At 40.2% G+C, this 26,269-nt stretch overlaps 1 protein-coding gene across 7 annotated transcripts in view; it reads left to right on the top strand.

The window, feature by feature from the left end:
- The first annotated feature begins 15,258 nt into the window (after positions 1-15,258).
- The window catches only part of nos1 (nitric oxide synthase 1 (neuronal)), a 60,535-nt gene continuing 49,524 nt past the window's right edge, over positions 15,259-26,269 (top strand). For all 7 annotated transcript variants that reach the window (XR_016114614.1, XM_088993409.1, XM_088993407.1 and 4 more), the window contains exons 1-2: positions 15,259-15,369; positions 19,464-20,184. Coding sequence is in view for 6 of the 7 variants with exons in the window: in XM_088993409.1 (XP_088849535.1) it covers positions 19,532-20,184 (653 nt within the window). In the remaining variant the exon portion in view is untranslated. The remainder of the gene's footprint in view (positions 15,370-19,463; positions 20,185-26,269) is intronic.

Here is a 26,269-nt window from a genome sequence, read left to right as displayed (position 1 = left end):
TTTTTGGGGGGGGGGGGCTGTATATTTCTTATTTCGTTTGCATTGTTCAAAAATTAGCAACAGTACACTTATTTATTTTTTTCAATTATAAATCACCATCAATAATTTGCAGGGTTTTTTTGGGGCTTTTTTGAAAAATGTAAACAAAATAAAAAAACATACGTTATTATGCTTTTTTATTTCATTTATAATTTTCAAAAATATGAAAACAAATATCTATATAGATATTTTTTTTAAATATTTAAAAAATGTAAACAAACTAACAAAACATACACTATTATACATTTTTATTTCATTTATACTTTTCAAAAATTTGAAAAAAAATAGATGTTTTTTTCTAATTTTTGAAAAATGCAAACAAAATACAAAACATACACTATTATACTTTTTTATTTCATGTACAATTTTCAAAAATTTGAAATTATATATTTTTTTCAAATTTAAAAAAAATGGAAACAAAAATTTAAAAATTTGAAAAAAAACCTTTTTTTTCTTCTAATTTTAAAATATGTAAACGAAATAAAAAAACACACTATTATACGTTTTTTATTTAATTTACATTTAAAAACATATATAGACTATCTATCTATCCATCCATCTATTTTTTTTCTTCAAATTTGTGAAAAATGTAAATGAAATAAAGTATAATAGTGTATGCGTGTGTCATCTTTTGACCTGATTGTCAGGTTTCCACTGTTTGTAATCCTCCACTTTGTAAGACGTGCAAAAGGGCAATCAAATGCAAAGCAGCGTTGAGTGGCCATATCTTCAAAATTGTCATATTAGTGCCAAGTGTACAGAACAGTTATGTCGACCCGTTTTGCCGGATGAGTATGATTATTGATAATAGAACGATTAATTAGCGTTAGCGCGGTAATTTTTTTAATTTGTTTTCTCTGACTCTACTTTTGAATGTCGAAAGAAAGTGTCGTTGTTGTTGTTTTTGCATTTCTTTGCTTGCCATTATTTTCCTTCTTGGATGTCTTTTTGTGTGATTGCTTGTACACAGATAATTCAGCATAATGGTACCCCCCCCCCCCCCCCTAAAAAAAAAACGGTATCAAGTATCCGGTATATGCTTTATACGAATTGTGAATGTGAAGGATGCCTTCTTCTTCTTCTTCTTCTTCTTCTTCTTCTTCTTCTTCTTCTTCTTCTTCTTCTTCTTCTTCTTCTTCTTCTTCTTCTTCTTCTTTCTTCCACCGGCTGATTTGCACTCATACTTTGTAACGTTTGTTTGTGGATGACAATTAAAAAAAAAAGCTCTTTTTCTCTTTCTCTTTGTTTGAGCTAACTCTGGCTAGTTAACTATTTGCTATCTATTAGCTATCTAGCTGGCTATTTATTAGCTATCTAGCTTGCTAACTGTCTACTTACCTATTTGCTATCTATTAGCTATCTATTGGCTATCTAGCTGCCTACCTAGCTAGCTATCTATTTGCTATCTATTAGCTATCTAGCTGGCTAGCTAGCTAGCTATTACCTATGTATTAGCTAGCTATCTAGCTTTGTATCTATTTGAGTTACTTCCGGGTTTAGTGGACCCCAGCGTGTCTGGCTGCCGCTGCTCACCTACAGAAAAACTGATCCAGTGACTGTACAGTGACCTTGAGAGTTTTGAAAGGCACTAGCTATCTAGCTTGCTAGCTGTCTACCTATCTATTTGTGATCTATTAGTTATCTATTGGCTATTGAGCTGGCTATCTAGCTGGCTACCTAGCTATTTATCTATTTGCTATATATTGGCTAGCTAGCTGGCTACCTAGTTAGTTAGCTATTTGCTATCTATTAGCTATCTAGCTGGCTATCTATTAGTTATCTAGCTTGCTAACTGTCTACTTATCTATTTGCTATCTATTAGTTATCTATTGGCTATCTAGCTGGCTACCTAGCTAGGTTATCTCAATCCTATCTAGTAGCTATCTAGCTCACTAGCTGGCTAAAGTGACCTTAGGAGTTTTTTCAAGGCGCTTGCAAATGAAATGTATTCATTTTATTATTATTATTATTATTATTATTATTATTATTATTATTATTGTGAGTGTGAATGGTTAAATAGGGGGTTCAGGTTGCCCCCCCGCTCGCCTAGTCAGCTCAGAGGACAGCCATTACCAAATGCCTAAAGACGGAATAGTCAGCTGAACGCCAAGAATAAGAGTCAGGCCATTAACGCTTCCACCCTGCCAGTTATCAAATACCCCGGTTGGAATTCTATCTCCGCTCCTGGAACACAAACAAACCCCCTCCCATCAAGACGAAAAAGGGGTTGGCGGGGGCGGGGGGGGGGGGGGGTGCAAGGACTAAGATCTTCCTCCTCCTTTCAGTGGGCGTTTTTTTTTTAACTCGGCTCACTAAAAAGATCCGGCTCTTTTGGCTCCCGTGTGGCTCCTCAATTTTTTGTTGCTCAAATTAATACCAAAAATCATGTAAAATGATGTGGAAAAACGAATTACCAATGTAAAAAAAAGACACTATATCAAATACAGTAAAGTCTCGTTATATCGATATCGGATATATCGATAGTCCTGGTTATATCGATATTTTTTCGGACTCCCTTGAATATCGATATAACGAGACTTTACTGTATGTTTATTTATATGGCTAGATTTATATGTAAGTGTTTTCAGAATCAGAATCAGAAGCTTTTAATAGTCCAACAATTTGGATATTTCCTGCTTGGAATTGCATAGATTGGGTTGAGAGCAGAAGTATAATTTATGAATCCTTTGTCATCTACAATTAAAAAGAAAACAAGTCGGCTCCCATTTCCGGCTCCTTATTAGTTCACCTCAGAGATCCGGCTCTAATAACCGGCTCGTTCGCAAATGACACATCACTCGTGGGAACAACATGGTGTGCATGAATAATAATAATAATAATAATAATAATAATAATAATAATAATAATAATAATACATTTTATTTCTAAGCACCTTTCAAAACTCTCAAGGTCACTTTACAGTTGCAGGATACGTTTTTTTCCTGTGGGTGAGCAGCGGCAGCCACACGCGCCAGCATTCACTCAACCCGGAAGTAACTCAAATAGAAAGCAAGCTAGCTTGCAAGCGAAAAGATAGCTCATAGCTAGCGAAAAGATAGCTAATGGCTAGCAAATAGATAGCTAATAGCAAGCAAAAAGATATCTAATAGCAAGCGAAAAGATAGCTCATAGCTAGCGAAAAGATAGCTAATGGCTAGCGAATAGCATGCAAAAAGATATCCAATAGTTAGCGAGAAGATAGGTAACAGCGACCGAACTAGCTAGTGACCGAACTAGCTAGCGACCGAACTAGCTAGCGACCGAACTAGCTAGTGACTACACTAGGTAGCGACCGAACTAGCCCGCGACTGAACTAGCTAGCGACTACACTAGCTAGCGACCGAACTAGCCAACGACCAAACTAGCCCATGACCGAACTAGCTAGCGACCACACTAGCCAGCAACCGAACTAGCCAGCGACCGAACTAGCCAGCGACCGAACTAGCTACCGACCACACTAGCTAGCGACCGAACTAGCTAGCGCCGAACTAGCCAGCGACCGAACTAGCTAGTGACCACACTAGCTAGCGACCGAACTAGCTAGCGACCGAACTAGCTAGCGACTACACTAGCTAGCGACCGAACTAGCCAACGACCAAACTAGCCAACGACCGAACTAGCTAGCGACCACACTAGCCAGCAACCGAACTAGCCAGCGACTGAACTAGCCAGCGACCGAACTAGCTAGCGACCACACTTGCCAGCGACCAAACTAGCTAGCGACCAAACTATGAAGAAGGCGATCTGCTTGGTGAAGGTGTCAAGCAACAGATGGACTGTCACGGAATGACGAGAAGCCCTGCATGGTAAGTACCGGCGACAAATTGAAGTGGTGCTTGACGTGGAGGAAAACAGACGGACGGCAGAGCGCTTGGAGTTGTTGTACATGTGTTGCCAACGCTTAATATTCCAAAAGTTGCTGTTGAACACACACACCAGACAGTGTATATAGTATCATAATCATCATCATCATAATAATAAATGTTTGTGGTGTGCTGCATGCTGGCTAAAGGGATAAGAAGGCTAAGAAGTTTGGAAAAAGATAGATAGATAGATAGATAGATAGATAGATAGATAGATAGATAGATAGATAGATAGATAGATAGATAGATAGATAGATATCTGTCGAGCTAGCTATCTGTATATCTGTCTTGCTAGCTATCTGTCTAACTAGCTATCTGTCTGGCTAGATGTCTGTCTAGCTAGCTATCTGTTTAGCCAGCTATATGTCTATCTAGCTATCTGTTTCGCTAGCTATCTGTCGAGCTAGCTGTCTGTATCTCTCTAGCTAGCCATCTGTCTAGATAGCTATCTATCTATTTAGTTATTTGTTTAGTTATTTATTTAGTTATTGAGTCATTTATTTTGTGTAAAATGCAATATGAGTGGCAAAAAGGCAGTTTTATGGCTTCATGTTTTACAGGTACAGGTTCATATTTTTTACAAAAGGATCAATAACAGAACCTAAACGTCAAGAGAGAAAATCAAGCAATTGAACAATTTTGTTCATATTGCCTGTGAGCCACTTCAACAAAATCTCCGCAGAGCAGCGCAAGTTAGCCTCTTTTATTGGAACAAATGCGCTCTTAACTCACCTCAAACGGAAGGATCATCTTATTGGGATATTCTGAGAACATATAAGATGCGTCTGTGTAGGCTCTCAGTCGTACAGGAGTGGTCCATCCATCGATGAAAAGGTTTCTTCAGCCGTCATCTGTACTTCTTTCAAGGTGTCGGACGTTTCGCTTCTTATCCAAGAAGCTTCGTCAGCAAACAAAAGTCTTACTGGCAGTTTCAACTGTCCAGACGTTGCGGTGCTAGACTCTACTATGATAGGTCGCTGCTCTCAGAGAGGGGGGGGGGGGGGGGAGCAGAGGACTACTCCCTGCGGCTCCACTGATTGCTTCTATTGTCCTGACTGACGACAGGCCTGATTGCCCAATTTGCCCTGGTATCACCTCATCAGCATAGCTAAGCCTATGTTGCCTTAGCAGTCTATTGTACGAATGATCTAAATTGAACCTCACCTCACCATGGCGATTTAGTGGAGGGTTTTGCTGTTTTATGAAAATAGCTTCTTTTACTCCCTTCATTGTCGTCACGTCTGGACAGTAGGGAGATATATATATATATGCGTCACTCTCTCAGTTGAACTGGGACTCATCCAATACGACTCGCTAACTCACACTGGCCATTAGTGAGACACAATGCATGTTAGCGAGACTCAGCGGATGATTTCCTGTTTCCCGGCCAGTCACACACTCGGGTGATTTCAAAAGTCACAAAGGACAATAGCGAGTCCCCGTGCATGTTAGCGAATCACCATTTATTTCCCGGCCAACGATTTATTTTCTCGCGGTTCATCTCTTGTACAACAGAATCGAACTCATTCACTGCCAAACGGCGTGCAAAAAAATGTGTCCACTGCAGTGCCAGGGTTTTCGTCATTTTCACTCAAATTCACAGGATTGAGTTTTTGGACGACATAAACATTCAATGCAGCGTAAGAAACCTTAGACTCTCTTCTTTCATCAGGACAATAAAAGAGTTAATTCCAAAGTTTTATGGGTCTGGAGTGATCTGAACTTGAAATGGGGGCGGCTGTACAACAGGCAAAGATAGATAGGTAGGTAGATATGTAGATAGGTAGGCAGATAGGTAGGTAGGTAGATAGATATATAGGTAGATAGGTAGGTAGATACGTAGATAGATCGGTAGGTAGTTAGATATGTAGAAAGGTAGATATGTAGGTAGATAGGTAGGTAGATAGATCCGCAGATATATACGTAGATAGATAGGTAGATAGGTAGGTAGGTAGGTAGATAGATAGGTAGATACATAGATAGGTAGATAGGTAGGTAGGTAGATAGATAGATAGATAGGTAGATACATAGATAGGTAGGTAGATAGATAGATAGATAGATAGATAGATAGATAGATAGATAGATAGATAGATAGATAGATAGATAGATAGATAGATAGATAGGTAGGTAGGCAGGTAGGTAGATAGATAGATAGATAGATAGATAGATAGATAGATAGATAGATAGATAGATAGATAGATAGATAGATAGATAGATAGATAGATAGATACGTAAATAGATAGACATAAAAACTCCTCAGATTGGCAAATAAATGATGGCCAACAAATACATACATAAAGGTCCCGGAAGCTAACAGAAGCAAATAAAAAGTAAATAGAGCGTCAATAATTGAAATGCGCAGTAACACTAAAAATAAAACGAGTTATTTCCCGCCAGTAAGAAGCCACAAAATGCCCTTGGGTCACTTTAATATGGACAAAATGTTTAGGCCACGCGGCCGCCGAGGACCGCCGCCGCCGCCGCCGCCCTATCTTCGTTGTTTTTGAAAGATGGCCACGGAGCTCATTATGTCCAGGAAGCCTTTCATTAGACGCAAGCTTGTTTCAAGGGGAGAGCAGACACGGCCAATGATATCCTGCGGCGGCACGGGAACGGTGGAGCACCTGTACGCCGCCTAACAAGCCCTCGGGTGGAACAAAAACACAACAAAATAAATAAATAAATAAAGGGCCATCTTATTGTCGCTCTAATTAGTCGCCAGTCCCGTAGGGCTGCCAATCCCACTACGGTGAAACCTCGGTTTACGAAGCCCTTGGCTTACGAACTTTTCGGTTTACGAACGTTACATTGATGAAAATTTGACCTTGGCATACAAACGAGAGTTGTGATGTGTCGTTCGCAAACGAGCCGGGTCTTACAGCCGGATCGCTGAAGTGAACAAAGAGAGCCGCTTCCTTTATTCTGTTATTATCATTCAATTATGTTATTTTTTACTCGTTGGTCTGATAGCATTATTAATATGAAAAGCAAATTAATGACAGCTGATCATCAGACCAGAGTAACCACAGGGAAAGTCAAAGTTAGCATCCGCTAACTGTGCACATATAAATCAAGCCATATCAATAAAACATATTTGATATAGTGTATTTTCTTTACATGAGTAATTCATTTTTCACATAATTTTATATGATTTTTGGATCTTGTGACTGTAAATAATAATAATATAATAATAATAATAATAATATTTGAGTGAACGCTGCCGCGTGTGGCTGTCACTGCTCACCCGCAGAAAATATATCCTGTGACTGTAAAGTGTCTAGGAAATTTTTGAAAGGCGCTTATGAAATGTATTATTATTATTACTGTATCTATTAGCTAGCTGGCTAGCTTTCTATCTATTTGAGTTATTTCCGGGTTGAGTGAACACTGGCACGTGTGGCTGCCGCTGCTCACCCGCAGAAAAAACTATCCTGTGAGTGTAAAGTGTCCTTGAGAGTTTTGAAAGGCGCTTATAAATGAAATTTATTATTATTATGTATATTATTATTAAGCAACAACAAAAACAACAACCCGAGGAGCCATTTGGGCGCCATAAGAGCCGGATCTTTTTAGTGAGCCGAGCCAAAAGAACCGGCTCTCTGAAAAGAGCCGGAATTCCCCTCACTATTATGTAAGCAGCGCAAAGACGACAAGATGTCACCCTGGCCTGCCTTGCAGCGGCCCATCTGTTCACCGGCGTCGTGCAAAACGCCGCCGCCGCCGCGTCTCACTCGTGACGACTCGGGTTTCCTTCGCGTCCGCCGCGACTTGCTCATGTTCACATCCACTGGCACTTCAAAGTGACTCGTCAGGTCGCCTCACAGTGCGGAGGTCGTGCGTTCGATTCCGGTTCTGTGTGAAGTTTGCATGTTTATTGCGGGTCCGGGTGGCTTTTCTTTGGGTATTTCCATTTCCTCCCACGTTCTAAAAACCATGCATGGCAATGTTGATTGAACACTTTAAATTGTCCTGAGGTGTGACTGTGAGCCTGGATTGATGTTTGTTACTGTGAGCCCTGCAATTGGCTGGCAACCGGTTCAGGGTCTCCCCTGACTACCCACCGAAAACAGCTGACCCTAAGTGACGATGAGTGGCTCAAAAATATGAATGGATGAATACATTGACAAATGAGTGGATGAATGGATAAATACATTGATGGATGGATGAATACGTTGATGGATGAATTGATGAATAAATTGGTGGATGGATAAATTGACAGATGGATGCAAGGGTGGATAAATGGATCGATGGAAGGATGAATAATATGATGGATGAATGGATGAATAAATTGATGGATGGATATTTAAAGGTTGCTAATGTCCAGTAAGCCCCCCCGAGTGCCTCCATTTGCATTTCAAGGAGACATTCTTTGGATAGCATGAATGACACTTTGCTGTTTAGTCAAACACTCCCACTGCCCTTGAGAAAATATGCTTCAACGCGGGATTACACTTTCAAATTAGGCCTTTCAAGATCGAAGGGACACGAGGCGGAGTACATTTTCAAGAAAAAAAAAAAAGTCATTTAAAATTAGGATTTCAAAGACAAGCGACACCAGCGGACAAGTTGTGTAAAATCACTTGGAATGACTTCTACTGAGCGTATTTGACAAATTGTGGACACAAATAAGAGTTTTGTGCGCCCCGCCACCGATGCACAGTCTCACGCGTGGCCATAATTTGTCCCAAACTCCTAATTGGCGCCTGCTGAGATCAAACGCGACGAAACAAAACGTCATCATCATCATCATCAGGATACTCGAAAGGCGACATGAAGAGGAAGGGCGGCGGGCGCCCACATGTCATCACTGGGCCGAATAGCCTGCGGCCACTCGTCAGCCGACCGCTTCAGGCTAAACTTGGCCTCATTTGCAGGAGTCGGTGACATCGAAAAACGAAAAGATGAGATGCTCGGTTGTCTCCCCGACTGCAAGGTTACACTTGCACAAACAAGTGCATTTTAATCTCTTTTGTTGTTTCCTGGGGTTTAATTAGAATATGAATAAAATTATTCACAAACTAATAACAGTTCTTCTCCCAACAACAAAACGTTTCCCAATGCAAAGTGCCTGCAGCCATTTCTGAATGGAAGCATCTTGCGATTCCACCAAAAAAAAAAAAAAAAAAACAATTAAATAACATTTTCAGGGTTACTTAAAGTTATAGTTTTTTGTTTGTTTCATTGGAATAAACTGCTACCTTTTAACATTTATTTAGCGGAACAAATCCGTCTTAAAAGTGGACAACGCTCAATCGGACTATTCCAACGCTGGCAAATGACAGGGTGGAGGGGGTGAGACAAACCTTTATTTCAAGGACTTAGGACGACAAAGACACGTGTAATGTTGAGCTATAAATATCAACCATATTTCCAAGCGTGCTTATCTTTAATAATCCGTTTTTATTTGATCTGGAATTTTTGTCAAAACATCAACAGCTCGACCAGACGTAGCCAGGACACCCCTACAATTAGCATAAAACTATTTGGTCCCTTCCGAGCCACCTGTGCTAGCAAATCACGACGTGAAAGGACAACATTTAACATGTCTGGCGATCTTTTATGGAAGGAACCAAACAAACAAGACTGAAGTACAACAACAAGGTGAGCTTATTATCCACCCAACCCCCCTTTACTATGTAATTACGAAAGATGGTTTGAGATAACCACATGCTAACTAGTTACTGTCAAGCAAGCAAGCCCCCATCATCTAATTATGAAAGATGGTTTGTGATAGCCACATGCTAACCCGTTAGTGTGAAACGAGCTAGCAATGCTAATTGCTACATATCACTGGCACGACCTCCCCCCCCAAAAAATAAAAAAAAAACAATAATTAGCCTTCATTAATCTAGCAGTGGATAAATGTACACTTTACAGCAACAAAGTTATGAAAGGAAGAGAAAAGGAAAAAATTGAGAAACAAAATAAAGAAACTGCTGTAAAGTCAGCCACTCTAACGGCGCCATCTTGAAATCAAAACAACAACAGCAAAACAAAATAATTGTGTGTTTTCCTTTGTTTTGACACAAAGCTCGGATCAATATTTTACACCAAAAAAAAGATAACTCCAAACTTGAACCACCACTTCAGATTTAGTTCATATTTTAATGCAAATTGTTCTCCATAAATCTTCTTTTCACATGTTTTTTTATTGTTTGTTGAGACATTCTCCTCCGATGCTCAAGCAACTTCATTTGGCTCCTCCATTAAAGGACAACCGACACCATTTTTTTGTTTCCTAACTGACATCGGAAAAACGTTTTAGAGCATCTAAAATACACAAAACACGCAGGCTGATATTTTTATTCCAATGCAAAACACCAACAAAAATGAGTGAGAGTGTCCCAAAACTACTTCAAAATGATCCCGGAGATGCCGAGTTTCAGAAGGTCCCGCCCCCTTGTTCGTGACATCACTATTGGTCACACACTGCCTCGCTCCAGAATCAAAACAATGGCTTCAGATTGGGAGAAGATGCTTTCTTGTTATTCATCCAGTTATGAATATGATTCAAATAGTTCTGAAGAGGAAAGCATAAAAGTTTGCAATCGATTCAAGAAGTCCCTCCGTATCAATTTGAGCCGTCTGGACTCCAATGTAGCACCCCAGAAAATGCACAAGATGGCGCCCAAGCTCCGTTGGAAATGGGCTGATTTGTCTGCTGGGAATTTGTCTCAACTAGTATCAAATAGTCGTCTTGGTGCAACACACAACAATTCACCATCGCATTATTTGTTTTTTTTTCTTCTTTTTTCGTCCTCTATTCCCCGCCCCCAGTCGTCGGTTAAAGCCACATGATTGGTCAAGAACGCCGCAGTGAGGGGAGGTGGTGTAAACATGAAAGAGACAGACAGAGACAGAGTGACAAAATGGATTGAAAACAGTGAAATTTGGACTCGTTTCAACTTTGATCGTTCAAAGGCAGAGTGTAGACTGCAAGGTTAAAATTCCCATCAATCAGGCTCCACAAATAACCCGCACAAGCCATCTGTACACTTGATTCATCATTGCGGGACGAATAAAGGTATTCTGATTCTGATGCAAAAAAGCTATCAACCCAGCTCAACAGAACACAGTTGATGAGGAACAAGGTAAAATTATAGCAGAGAAAGCACCTACAAGGAATCGTTCCTCAAGATGGTGAAAGAAAAAGGTTACGTTCCTCATCAAGTGTTTCATGCTGACGAACTCCATTCCATCAAGCCATCTACGACCATCACAAAGATAAATAAAACGACTTTATTATACTGTACAGTTTATTTATTTCATTATCATACCACATCACATTTATTATACATAAAAGAAGGTATATTTTGCGTAGTTGTAAGGATTAGAAAGTAGAAAATGATGTTTTTATAGGGACCTGGGAACGGATTATTCTCATTTAGATGGTTTCCTATGGGAAATTATTTTTTGGGAGACACTTTTCACCTTACACACTCTGTCTGTGAACCAATGAAGTTCGTAAGCCAAGGTATCACTGTACCTCTTCATCTGCTCCTTCATCATCCGGCTTCTTCTTCTTCTTCTTTTTCATCCATCTTCAAGAGACTTTTATTTAGTTGTACTTTTTATGTCGTGTTTTTTTTTCTTTTCTAATTGAGTGGCAGCAGAATGGCTTTATTGCGTGTCGCCATGGAGACTGAAGTGACTGCCAAAGGAATAAATAGTGGCGCACCTGTACACAACGAACCAGCGCGTGCTACCACTTGCCGTCTTCAAATGTTGGATTTCCACAATTTATCCCCAAAACTTCTTCCACCTTTTCTATCTTATAGTGCATGTTTTTTTAGAATGTGGGAGGAAACCGGAATACCCCAAAGAAAACCCACAGGGAAAAAATGGCAAACTCCCGACTGCCGCGGTGTGAAAGCGGATATGGTGTCAAATTTATTTGAGACGTCAAGCGCCATTGTCGAATTTTTGCGTTTTTTTTTTTTTTTTCATGTTTTGGTGCTGATAAAGCGCTGGCCATGGCCTCTGTTAATTTTTTTTCCACAAGGGTGCAGCATTTCCCTTTTTTCCATGTTAGCGCTTTGTTCCAGCTTCAGTTGTTGTTCAAGCGCTATATAATCCAATATGTATTGTATTTTTAAACTCATATAACTCCAGACCCATCTCATTTAGGAATTAACTTTTTTTTTCCAATGAAAGAAGAGAGTCAAAGGTTTCTAACGCTGTATGGAATGTTTATGTACTCAATATTGTGTGGGTCCTGGAATACAAGTGAGAATGACAAAAACCCTGGCACCGGAGTGCACACATTTTTGCACGTCTGGCAGTGAATGAGTTAATGAAAGGCGCCTATAAATTAAATGTATTATTATTATTATTATTATTGCTAATGAATAACTAATTTTTCTTTGATAGAGGAAAGTAGTTATTTTTAACCACCCGTGTAAAATATGTAAAATAAATACAGCTAAGTCCCACCCTGTTGCATTATTTTTAATTTACTGGTATTTATTTATCTATTTATTTTTTTATTTTTTTCATGTATTTATTCATTCGTTCATTTTTATTTATTTATTTATTTATTTATTTATTTATTTATTTATCAATTTATTTATTTGTTTAGTTGTCTATTCTTTTATTCATTAATTCATTCATTCATTTATGTTTGTTTATTTATTCATTCATTCATCCATCTGTTTATGCATTTATTTATTTTTATTTATTTGCGTATTTATTCATTCATTCATGCATTTGTGTTTATTTATTTGTTAATTTATCCATTTATATATTTATTCATATATTAGTATATTCCTTTATTCATTCATTCGCGTTTATTTATTTATTTATTTATTTATTTATTTATTTATTCATTCATTCATTTGTGTTTATGGATTTATTTATTCATTCATTTGTGATTGTTTGTTTATTTATGTATGTACTTTTTTCATTCATTCATTCATTCATTCATTCACGTGTTAGTGTTTATGTATATTCATTTATTTTTTCATTCATTCATTCATTCACGTGTAGTTTATTTATTTTATTCATTCATGTTTATTTATTTATTTATCCATTTGTATTTATTTATTTGTTTGTTTATTCATTCATTCATTCATTTGTGTGTTTGTTGGTTTGTTTGTTTATTTATTTATGTACTTTTTTCATTCATTCATTCACGTGTTTGTGTTTATATATTCATTCATTCATTCATGTGTATGTTTATGTATTCATTCATTTGTATTTATTCATTCATTTATGTGTTTGTTTATTTATGTATTCTTTCATCCATTCATTCATTCATTCACATGTTTATTTATTTATTTATTCTTTCATTCATTCTTTCATTCATTTGTTTATTTATCCATTAATTTATTTTTTTCGTTTATTCGTCTATTCATTCATTCATTCATTTGTATTTATTTATTCATTCATTCATGTGTTTATTTATGTATTATTTCATCCATTCATTCATTCATTCATTCACATGTTTATTTATTTATTCTTTCATTCATTCTTTCATTCATTTGTTTATTTATTTATCCATTTATTTTTTTCGTTTATTCGTCTATTCATTCATTTGTTTATTTATTTATCCATGTATTAATTTTTTTGTTTATTCGTCTATTTGTTTATTTATTTATTTGCAAAGCGTTGGCTTGTTTCCACGTTTGGATTTTGGCGCGCCGCTAATCTTGCGAAGGTCTTTGAGAGCCACCCTTTTGTGAGAAGGGACAATCCACTTGGGGACCCCGCCACCCCCCCATCTCCTTTCAAGCGCACAAAGCCGCCTTGCGAATGAAAAGTGTGTCCGAAATCAGGCCGCCTTGCCTATTTGCTCTTTTTCACCGATGAGACGGAACAAGTGAGATAGTGGGTTTTTTTTTAATTTTTTTTTTTTTTTTCTTCCAATAAGTGAATCTGATGTGGCTGAATATATGCGAGCTGTCGCCGAGCGGCGTTGAGGGTGGTGGGGCGTGGGGGATAGGTTTGCACGGTGATCCGCATGCGGGGCTTCATAAGAGGGCAGATGGCAGCACTCAAGCAGGAAGTGATCGACATAATGACGTGTGCGCCTGTATGCGCATAAGCGCACATCCTTGGCGAATGGGGGGGGGGGTAAAAAAAGTGTCTATCAGAAAACAAGCATATTTCACTTCTTTTCACCAACTTTACATCCGTTGACCCCAACGCGCCACGGAAGGCAATTACGTGGTTCTATTCCGGGTGTCAAACGTCACGTGGGGTCTTCAGCGTGACAATGATGTTGATATGGAGAGCTAAAGTGAAAAAGTGTGCATTTCCCCACCCCCGGGCTTACCTGCTGTCGCGGACTCACCCACGCACGCCATCACATCGGAGGGGTCAGAGGTGGGCTGGAAAGCAGAGGTTCAAGTGCCCGCAATTATTTGGGGGGGGGGGGGGGGCTACGTCATGTCCACTGGGTTTGCTTTCACAGGAAATGATCCACTTTCCCCATCTGTTCTTGAAATCGCCCAGAACGTTGTTGACTTGAAATGATCAATTCGCTAGATATTAGCTTGAGGGGACGCTCGCGCTTATCCTGTGACTGTAAAGTGACCTTGAGAGTTTTGAAAGGCGCTCGGTAATGAAATGGATTATTATTATTATTATCATTATTATTATTATTATCCATTAGCTAGCTGGCTAGCTTTCTATCTATTTGAGTTACTTCGGGGTTGAGTGAACGCTGGCACATGTGGCTGCCGCTGCACAGACAAACTTTATCCCGTGACTGTAAAGTGACCTTGAGAGTTTTGAAAGGTGCTTGGAAATTAAATGTATTATTATTATTTAATAAATTTTGGTGTGAAGAAAATTTGAACATGCTTAACCCCCCCCCCCCCCCCAAAAAGAGCACAGGTCAACTCCCCCCAATCGCCCCCCCCGCCCCCTACTCTCCAACATCTTGACGACCATCATTTGCGACCGACCTTTGACCCCCAAAGCCCCGTCGACAAGCCAGACTTTAGCTTTGAATGAAAGATCGCCGTCCACCAATAACGGCAGGAATAAAATTGAAGACGCTGCCATGCGCCGTTTTTTTCGTCTGCGTTCTCTGCAGCGGATTGGGGATGGGGGAGGGGCGGGGGGGGGGGTTTCGATGAGGACGGAGCGCCTCCCGCCGCTAGCTGAACAGTGACGGCAGGCTAAGGCGACGCCCCCCCTCCCCCGAAATTGCACCCCCCCCCCCCCCCCCCCCCCCGTCTGTTCTCTCTCTCTCTCTCTCTCTCTCTCTCTCTCTCTCTCTCTCTCTCTCTCTCTCTCTCTCTCTCCTGTCATGGCTTTAAAAAGGCACCGGATCGCAGTGCGAGCCACAAGGCGAGCCTCCAGAGAGGCACAAACGCTAGATCGACCTTCACCTTCCCCCTGCCCACCCTTTTTTTGGTGCCTTTTTTGACACCCCTCCCCCCACCACCCCCACCCACACGTCCCATACCTCCTCTTGGAGTGTTTGAGGGATGCACCGCGCATACAGCTGAGGAGTTTCACGGCAAGTTTTCATGCATTTGTTTATTTTTCCTCGTGGGGTGCACGTTCATCGAGTGGGTGAGCTGATCGGACGTGTCGTTCTTTCCACGTATTGCGCTTAAAACGAGGTGGGGGGGGGGTGAAGCAACTTGAAAATGGGGACTGAGCACGCTTGCTGTTTTTCAAGTGACTTGTTGCGCTTATAAATGAAATGTATTATTATTATTTATTAATGAATAACTAATGTTCACATTTTAAATAAAAAAGAATGACTGTTGTTGTGGTTAACGTATAAAATTTTGGTTCTTTGATTTGCTTTCGCGGACCGAATAAAATGATGTGGCGGGCCTGATTTGGCCCCCGGGCCTTGCATTTAAGACACCTGTGTATAATCAGTCAACGACTGGACCGCCGAATGCTTTGATAGAGGAATGTAGTTATTTTTAACCACCCGTGTAAAATATGTAAAATAAATACAGCTCACTACCACCTTGTTGCATTATTTTTAATTTACTGGCATCATTTATTTATTTTTTATTTATGTATTAATTTTTTTCATTCGTTCATTTGTATTCATTTATTTATTCGTTTAGTTATCTATTCTTTCATTCATTCATTCGTTGATGTTTGTTTATTTTGTTTAGTTTGTTTATTCATCCATCTGTTTATTTATTTATTTGTTTCTTTATTCATTCATTAATGCATTTGTGTTTATTTATTTATTTGTTTATTTATCCATTTATATATTTATTCGTATATTAGTCTATTCCTTTATTCATTCATTCGCATGCTTATTTATTTATTTATTCATTCATTTGTGTTTATTAATTTATTCATTTGTGTTTGTTTATTTACTTTTTTCATTCATTCACGTGTTTGTGTTTATGTATTTATTCATTTATTTGTTCATTCTTTCATTCATTCATTCATTCATTCATTCAGCTTGTGCAGGTTTTTTTCTGAGGGAGAAGTGGGGGGTGCGGAATGTTCATGCTTTTTTAAAATGAAGTCAGTATTTCAAACAAGCAGCTGAATCCAACCCACATTTTTTGCCAGTTCTCATTTACTTTATTTATGTAGTTATTTGTTTGTTTATTTTTCTAATTGTATTTATACATTTTATTTATTTATATTAAAAAAAATAATCTTGTATTTTTTGTATTTAGTTATTTGTTTATTTTTTAATTTTATGTATGTATGAATTTTATTTTTTAATTGGATTTTTTTTGTAATTTTGTAATTTTTTATTTGTTTCATTTGTTTATGCATTTTATTCATTTATATTTCAATTTCATTTTTTGCAATCTTGTATTTTTATATTTATTTACTTGTTTGTTTGTTTATTTTTTTAATTTTATGCATTTTTAAATTTTATTTTTTATTTTTAAATTGGAATTTTGTGTTTTTTTATTCATTTCTTTCTGTGTTTGTTTATTTTATTTATTTATACATTTTATTTATTTGTATTGAATTTTTTTTCAGAATCAGAATCAATAATCATCTTATAAATAATCTTGTTTACGTGTTTACGAAATATCAAACATGTTTACGAAAAAGTCACATATTCACTTTTATTATCAAATAAGCAAAAGCAGATCTTTCGGAAATGACCCAAACGGACGTTAATTCTTCTTCTTGTGCGTTGCTATTTTGCGCACAAATATGCAAATCAATGTATATGTGTGTGCGTGCATCCCTCCCTGTATGCACAACACGTATGACGTGCCAACGTGGCTTCTGTTCGATGACAACCCCGCATGTGCTGTTTTTCGTGTGTGTGTGTGTGTGTGTGTGTGTGTGTGTGTGTGTGTGTCCAATTCGGAGTGCACGTGAAGGCGCGTCGCCACTTTTTGACACCGTCGTGTGCTCGTTACCAAGGAAGCGAGCGTGAGTCAAAGCAGCGAGATGCGCCCGAAGTACACCATCGCCAGCTGAGGCTTCCTTTGCATCATTTTTCGGCCATTTCGTAGCTCGTCGGGGGAGCCCGCGAGGACCGGTGTGGGATTAAAGGGCCGGCGCTCAAAGTTATTCCCACGCCTCGGTCCAACTCCGCCCCGTCGGACTCCATCTTGAAAGATTCCGGGTGATCCGAGGGGGGCGTAAACGTTGTACAGTGATACCTTGGCTTAGAAACTTAATTGGTTCCCAGGCAGAGTGTGTAAGGTGAAAATTGTGTATCCCAAAAATTTATTTCCCATAGGAAACCATTCAAATGAGAAAAATCCGTTCCCAGATCCCCATAAACCTAAAAAAGAAATAAACTGTACTGTATAATAAAGTCGTTTTATTGACCTTTGTGGTGGTCGTTGATGGCTTGATGCCAGAAAAAAAAACCGGGGAATTTCCCCCCTTTATGTTGTTGTTCGTCGAAGTCGAAATGAATTTGGGTGTTTCTGAAAAGGGGAAAGCGCCGGGCGCATCGATGACGTCAACGGAACTCAATTTGCCGAGTATCATTTTGATTTTATGTGAGTTTCCCCACTCACACGCGCGAAGCCGCGGTGAGTCATTCCGATAATGTCCTCGTGTTAACCTGCGATGTCCCCGAGAGTTTTGCGGGGGCGGTTGAGCTTGAAAGGGGATGAAAAGAAAAAATCAATCAAGCAAAGCCGTGCTGAGAAAACGAGCATGTCGAGTATAAGATGAGCCCATCTTGACAGGCGTCACCCAGGAAGTCAACCGGCAACCGGGTTTTGGTGGACTGGGTGAGGATGTATGTGATGTCTGCGGTGTATTACTGAGTCTGCGGCCTGAACTGTTTTTAATAATAGCCTAATAATAGCCTTTCAAGAGTCTAATAATTGCATTTTTTTAATAATTGGCGAAGGTATACCCTATATACCCTATATCAAAAGGTATATTTTGTGTACTTTTAAGTCTTAGAAAGTAGAAAGTAGGAGAAAGTAGTAAATTATGTTTTATGGGGACCTGGGAACGGATTATTCTCATTTGAATGGTTTCCTATGGGAAGTTAATTTTTGGGATACACACTTTTCGCCTTACACTGTCTGGGAACCAATTAAGTTCGTAATCCAAGGTATCACTGTACATAATATAAGATATATTTTGTGTAGGTTTAAGGCTTAGAAAATTAGAAGGTACAAAATTATGTTTTATGGTGACCTGGGAACGCATGACTCTCATTTGAATGGTGTCCTATGGGAAATTATTTTTTAGGATACACACTTTTCGCCTTACACTCTGTCTGGGAACCAATTAAGTTTGTAAGCCAAGGTATCACTGTATTTTGTGTAGTTTTACAGCTTACTTAGTAGAAAATCATGTTTTATGGGGACCTGGGAACGGATTATTCTCATTTGAATGGTTTCCTATGGGAAATTATTATTTGGGATACACACTTTTCACCTTACACACTGTCTGAAAACCAATTAAGTTCGTAAGCCAATGTATCACTGTATTTTGTGTAGTTTTACGGATTATTTAGTAGAAAATCATGTTTTATGGGGACCTGGGAACGGATTATTCTCATTTGAATGGTTTCCTATGGGAAATTATTATTTGGGATACACACTTTTCACCTTACACACTGTCTGAAAACCAATTAAGTTCGTAAGCCAATGTATCACTGTATTTTGTGTAGTTTTACGGCTTATTTAGTAGAAAATCATGTTTTATGGGGACCTGGGAACGGATTATTCTCATTTGAATGGTTTCCTATGGGAAATTATTATTTGGGATACACACTTTTCACCTTACACACTGTCTGAAAACCAATTAAGTTCGTAAGCCAATGTATCACTGTATTTTGTGTAGTTTTACGGCTTATTTAGTAGAAAATCATGTTTTATGGGGACCTGGGAACGGATTATTCTCATTTGAATGGTTTCCTATGGGAAATTAATTTTTGGGATACACACTTTTCTCCTTATACACTCTGTCTGGGACCCAATTAAGTTCGTAAGCATTTTTTGACAAGGTTTATTGGATTTTTGCATCCTTTGCCATCTCATGGGGCCGACGCATGACTTTTGGCGCATCCTATTTTTAATATGATCCATTTTCCTTGACAAAGAAAAAGTCCCCCTAAAAATGCGCTTCCTCCCAAGCCAATTCCCCCCTTTTGAAACGCATGGCTTCTCTTCACTCTTTGCTCAGAGACCCCTCGGGGGGGGACACCCACCCGCGCACGCACCCCAAGCGTCCCACACACCCGCGCGGAAGCCATGCAGGAGTCTGAAGCCAGCGTTTGCCAGCTGCAGCCCAACATCATCTCGGTGCGCCTCTTCAAGCGAAAAGTGGGCGGTCTGGGCTTCCTGGTCAAGCAGAGGGTCTCCAAACCGCCCGTGGTGGTGTCGGACTTGATCCGGGGCGGCGCGGCCGAGGAATGCGGTCTGGTCCAGGTGGGCGACATCGTGCTCGCCGTCAACAACAAGCCCCTGGTGGAGCTAAGCTACGAGCGGGCCCTGGAGACGCTGAAGAACGTGTCGCCCGAGAGCCACGCCGTGCTCATCCTGCGCGGGCCCGAGGGTTTCACCACCCACCTGGAGACCACCATGTCGGGCGACGGCCGGGTGACGCGCACCGTGCGGGTCACCCGGCCGGCCTACCCGGCCTCCAAATCGTACGGAAATTGCTCGCCTCAGCTGAGGGCCATCGAGAACCTGTCGTCGCCCTCCATCGCGCTCTTGGCCGCCCAGGACCCCCTGCGGGGCGGCGGCGGCGGCGGGGGGCTCTTCTGCAACGGGCTGGAGGAAAACAACGAGCTCCTGAAGGAGATCGAGCCCGTCTTACGCCTCATCCGCAACACCAAGAAGGAGATCAATGGCGAGGGGCAAAGGAACGCATCCAGGAGGGACGCCGGCATTCAAGTGGCCTGGTAAGTCCCGCTCGGAAGTCGGATATTTCATCGCTAGGCCTTCAGCGGTGCTATGTCTGAAGATCAATCCAGACTGTCATGTGATTTACAAAACTACAATTAAATCAACACAATATATTTACATTCAGTGTATTAGCTAGCTAACTATCTAGCTAGCTCGCTATCAGCTATAGAGCTATCTAGGTGGCTAGCTATTTGTTGGCTATCTATTATCTATCTACTAGCTGGCTAGCTAGCTTTCTATCTGTATTTAATAGTGACATTCAGTGTATTAGCTAGCTAACTATCTAGCTATCAGCTATAGAGCTATCTAGGTGGCTAGCTATCGGTTGGCTATCTATTATCTATCTACTAGCTGGCTAGCTAGCTTTCTATCTGTATTTAATAGTGACATTCAGTGTATTAGCTAGCTAACTATCTTGCTATCAGCTTTAGAGCTATCTAGGTGGCTAGCTATCTAGCTAGCTATCGGTTGGCTATCTATTATCTATTGTCTGGCTAGCTAGCTTTCTATCTGTATTTAATCATGACATTCAGTATATTAGCAAGCTAACTATCTAGCTAGCTATAGGCTATAGAGCTATCTAGCTAACTAAAAATATCAGCCTGCGTGTTTCGGGTATTTTAGATGCTATAAAAACGTTTTTCTGATGTCAGGTAAGAAACCCCCCCCCAAAAAATGGTGTCGGTTGTCCTTTAAATACAAAAATTAACATCAGTCCGTGATCTAGATATTTTTAGGCCAGCAGAGAAGGCTTTGCAGGGTCTTGACGGTCCGCCACTGGCTTTCAGTCAATATCCGACTTGATTTGGGAGTTTGTTAAACGAGACCGTCGGAATTTTTTTAGGAGGTGACGCTTATTCCGTAAATGTGCCGAGTGAGCGGAAACGCCCTTTTGACGATGGAATGGTTTTCGTCCGTGGAGCAAATTTGTCATTTTGTTGAACGCCTTCCCGTTCAACCGGCCCTCAAACCGTTTTGGAATGGTTAGAATTTGCGCAGAAATGTTGGACGAGGCGGCAAACAACTGAATGACGTTTGAAAATGGGAATTGGAGCGTGGGAGTTTAGCGGGGTGCTGAATATCGGCGTCAAAAAAAATCCCGAAAGAACAAAGAGCTGGCTAGCTGGTGGTTATTAGCTCTCTAGCTGGCTGGCTGTTGGTGATCTGGCTATCTATTAACTATTTATTAGCTATCCATTAGCTAGCTGGCTAGCTTGCTGGCTGTAAGCTGTCTCGCTGGCTAGCTGTTGGCTATCTTGCTGTCTATTAGCTATTTATTAGATATCATTGAGCTAGCTAGCTAGCTTTCTATCTATTTGAGTTACTTCGGGGTTAGCTATCTATTAGCAATCTATTGGCTATCTATCTGGCTAGCTAGCTGGTTACCTAGCTGGCTACCTAGATAGCTGTCTATTTGCTATCTAGCTAGCTATCTATTTGCTATATATTAGCTATCTAGCGGGCTATCTATATCTACTATCTATTAGCTATTGGCTATCTAGCTGACTATCTAGCTTCTACTTAACTGGCTACCTATATTGCCATCTATTTGCTATCTATTAGCTATCTATTGTCTATCTAGCTGGCTACCTAGCTAGCTATCTATTTGTTATATATTAGTTATATAGCTGGCAAGCTGGATATCTATTCCCTATCTTATCTCGCTGGCTAGCTATCTAACTGGCTTTCTATTAGCTAGCTAGCGTTCTATCTATTTGAGTTATTCCAGGTTGAGTGAACGCTGGCGCCTGTGGCTGCCGCTGCTCACCCACAGAAAAACTGATCCTGTGACTGTAAACTGACCTTGAGAGTTTTGAAAGGCGCTTTTAAATGAAATGGATTATTATTATTATTATTATTAAACCGTTTCGGGTCAGGGAAGGAACGCAATGTTATGAAATTGCATGCGTTGATCAGCGGACGTTGTCGGAGAACTTTTTCGGATGACTGAAATGTTCGAATGGGCGGAACCTTTTGACGTTTTTCGGAAAGTTAGCCTGCGAACGGCGACATTTCAAGCATGTGAGAAATGAACGCAACCGGTTTTTCGACTCAAGATGTCGACTGATATTTTACGACGTTCAATCCCTATAAATCAGGGTTGTCAGCACGTTGTCGTTACTGTTTCTTCTCGGATGCTGTTATGAATTTGGGGAAGCCATTAGAATGTTTCATGCCCTCCACATATTACGTAAAGAGCGCACCGCATATTAATGAATAACTCTTCAAAATTTACAATTCGAAGTAAAAAATAACATGACACAATTTGAAAGTTTGGTTGGGACTTTTATTCCGAAGTTTTATTTGCTTTCGCGCGCCGAATAAAATAATGTGGCGGGCCAGAATTGGCCCCCGTGCCTTGACTTTGACATCATAAAGGGATTAGACTGCTAGCTAAATAGAAAAATAGTTGGTCGCTAGCGAGCTCGATCAAATTCTTTCTCTATCTGTAAACCCTACCCCCCCCCCTCACTGCTGCGTTCTTGACCAATCACGTGGCATTAACCGACGTCTGGAGGCGGGGAATAGAGGACTAAAACAAGCCGGCTGCCATTTTCTTGTTATGAGAACGGGCTCGTTGGCGAACGACACACATAACTCATTGTGGTCGCTCCGTGTGTATCCTGAAAAATAGTTTGTATGCCAAGGTAACGTTTCCATCAATTTAACGTTCTTAAACCGAAAAGTTTGTTAGCCAAGGGGTTCGTAAACCGAGGTCTCATTGTAGTTGTTTCAATTGAAAAACAAAATGGCAATAACAGTTTGTTTTGGCGGAGAAGCAACTTTAGCAATTCACTGTTTTTTGTTGTTGTTGTTGTTGTTGTTTTTTTTTTTTTTGCCGTGGCCCAGATTGCATTCCCCGACGAGCCGGCTTGGTTACGGCCTGTGGCGCATAAGTTGAATGACAGACAGGCAGGCGTCGAGTTGCGCTTGAAATATTTGGCTGTAATCATGCACCTGTCAGCCTCATGAGTTTTTGGAGATGTACCCTTGACACATGTCACGCTGCCAATAAAACCATATGAAAAACAAAAAAAGAAACCTTGTCAGTTTTGGCCTTTGCAGCCAAAAGAACAGTCAGACTGCCAAAAAAGATTTGCAGGTGTTTAAATCTCACGTTGATATGAAAGGGAACCTCCGCCCTGTGCAAGTATTTTGTCCTCATTTTGGCAAATGCAAAGACATTCATTTGTTCTTCATTTCTCCATTTCAAATGTCGACATTTACAATCCGAAATCCTCCCGTGACCTTGTTTGTAACAATTACAATGAATGGAAATGAATACAGTACAAAATAATACGATTTCAAATTTTGTTGGTGTTTCACAGTCCAGGAAAATATATGTGTGTGTGTGTGGGGGGGGTTAAATACCATATAATAGCTATCTGTCTGGCTGGCTAGCTATTAGCTATCTATTGGCTTGCTAGCTAGCTTTCTATATGTCTTACTATTCTATTTTAGGAATAGTCAGACAAATTCTATTCTATTTTAGGAATATCGATGAAAGGGTTTCTTCAGCCGTCATCTGTACTTCTTTGAAGGTGTCGGACGTTTCGCTTCTTATCCGAGAGGCTTCGTCAGCTAACTAAAGTCTTATTGGTAGTATAGGCCCTATATATATATATATATATCCCTCCTGTCCAGACATGGCGGTGCCGGACACCGCTATGTTAGGTTCCTGCTCTCAGGTTTGGGGGAGCAGAGGACTAATCCCTGCAGCTCCACTGATAGCTTCTATTGTTCTGACTGACGACTGGCCTGATTGCCCAACTGACCATGCTATCACCTCATCAGCATGACTAATCCTATGTTGCCTAAACAGTCTATTGTACGAACGATTTACAATGTTGTTGTAAAGAGCAATACATAGGGGAGACTAAACAAATTGGCAATTGGGCAATCAGGCCAGTCGTCAGTCAGAACAACAGAAGCTATCAGTGGAGCTGCAGGGATTAGTCCTCTGCTCCTCCCATCCTGAGAGCAGGGACCTATCATAGCAGTGTCCGCCAGTATCACCGCCTTGTCTGGACAGTAGGGATATATATATATACATAGGGCCTATACTACCAGCTGAAGAAGCATCTTGGATAAGAAGCGAAACGTCCGACACCTTCAAATTTGTACAGATGACGGCTGTAGAAACCTTTTCATCGATGGACCCCTCCTGTACGACTGAGAGCTTACACAGACGTATTTTAGGAATAGTAAGACAGCCCTACGTTGCCAGACTCTGCTATGATAGCATAGCAGAGTATATATAGGGCCGAAACTACCAGCAAAAGACTTTAGTTAGCTGACGAAGCCTCTCGGATAAGAAGCGAAACGTCCGACACCTTGAAAGAAGTACAGATGACGGCTGAAGAAACCTTTTCATCGATGGATGGACCACTCCTGTACGACTGGGAGTTTACACAGGCGTGAAAGTCATTATTTGCTTGAGCTATAATTTGTTTTTTTTTCTTCTTTAATCTTCAATATACCATGTAATCCTGAAGTGTAGTTATATAACAATTTTCTACACAAAGGCTAATTATCGTCAATTCTTTTCTTCTTGTATGTGGGGCGTAGCTTAAAACCAGCAAGCATTACATTAAACGGTTTCATGAGGGCCATTTTCTGGAATGCTACTGTTCAAGTGGCCTCCTAATTACAACTTTGCTGCTAATGACTGTACGACGCTTATTAAAACCGAGAACAATTTCTTTCATGGAAGCCAAAATGTTGACGTGCTTGAACAGGCGCCATCACACCTTCAAACTGGTTTCAATGCGATTTATGGAACACTCGGGCTTATACAGGTGATGGATTCCACTGCCGTTTTTTTAGGGGTTATTTTCTTTTTGTGAGGATAGAATTGAGTGACGTCCCCGATCCACTGGTGAAAAGGATGCTTTGATCTTTTCCTCTTTCATGCAGAAAGTGCTTCGGATTGAATGTCACATGATTTGTTTTGTTGTTGTTTTGGCTACCTTGACAGCAGCTCCTGTATTTTGTGTTTGTACTTCTTCCTTTCCTTTCCTCACTTTGCTGCCGTGAAATGTCAATTTCTCCACTGTAAAACTAATAAAAGCTCCAATCCAAAAGCATAATCTGATTAAAAATAAGACATAAAAAGAGTGTGTGTGTGTGGGGGGGGGGGGGTAGTTTACTTTACTTTGTTTTTCATTTGGCAGCCTATCTTACATATCAGTCAAAAGATATCAGGAGAGCACTCACTAACTGCGGGTACCCTCAGTGGTCATTTAACAAATGTCAGAAAGAAAGAATAGGGAATGAAACCAAAAATTCTGAAGATACAAAAAGGAGAGGAGTAGCAGTACCTTACATTGCAGGACTTTCTGAAAAACTCCAAAGAGTCCTTTGGCAACACAAAATTCCTACTTATTTCAAACCGATAAACACTTTAAGGCAAAAATGAGTGCATCCAAAAGATAGGTGATAGATGATAAAAGGAAGAGGAAAGGAAAGGAAGAAGTAGCAAAACAAAATGCAGGAGCTGCTGTAAAGGCAGCCATTTTCGCGACAGCATCTTGAAATCACAACAACAAAAATTGCGTTTTTTTTTTTGCTAATTTGTTTGTACGATTTGTGAGTTTATCCGCCACAACAAAGTACGCATGACGTTTCAGACCATCTTGTTGTCTAGTTCTTACCTGGCATTATTATTATTATTATGATTATTATAATTTTTTTTTTGTCACTGTTATTGTTACCGATGAATGAACGTCTCCTACAGCCGAGCAGAATTTCCGAAGATAAACGAGTTTACGCTCGCGGTGAAAAAGTCCAAGTTGACCGACGCGTCTGGCGGAAAAGTACCGGATCGCTTCCATCTCCCACCAATGGGATGGCGTCCATTGTACTCGCGCCGGTGACCCGTCGCAATCAAATTGAGGCAACCCCCCCACCCCGATCAATATCTCGTTGTTGATCGGTTCATGCGTTTCGGCTTCTCATCCGTAATTACCCTCTCGGCGATTGAATGCTTTGTCGTACAAGTGTTTGTGCGCGCGCGTGTGTGTGTGTGTGTGTGTGTGTGTGTGTGTGTGTGTGTGTGTGTGTGTGTGTGTGTGTGTGTGT

This window comes from Hippocampus bargibanti, linkage group LG04 (genome assembly GCF_051943395.1).
Source record: "Hippocampus bargibanti isolate YZ-2025 linkage group LG04, ASM5194339v1, whole genome shotgun sequence".
In the NCBI taxonomy this organism is placed as follows: Eukaryota; Metazoa; Chordata; class Actinopteri; order Syngnathiformes; family Syngnathidae; genus Hippocampus; species Hippocampus bargibanti.
The sequence above is the reverse complement of the archived record's forward strand: the minus strand, read 5'-3'. Positions and strand labels throughout refer to the sequence as shown.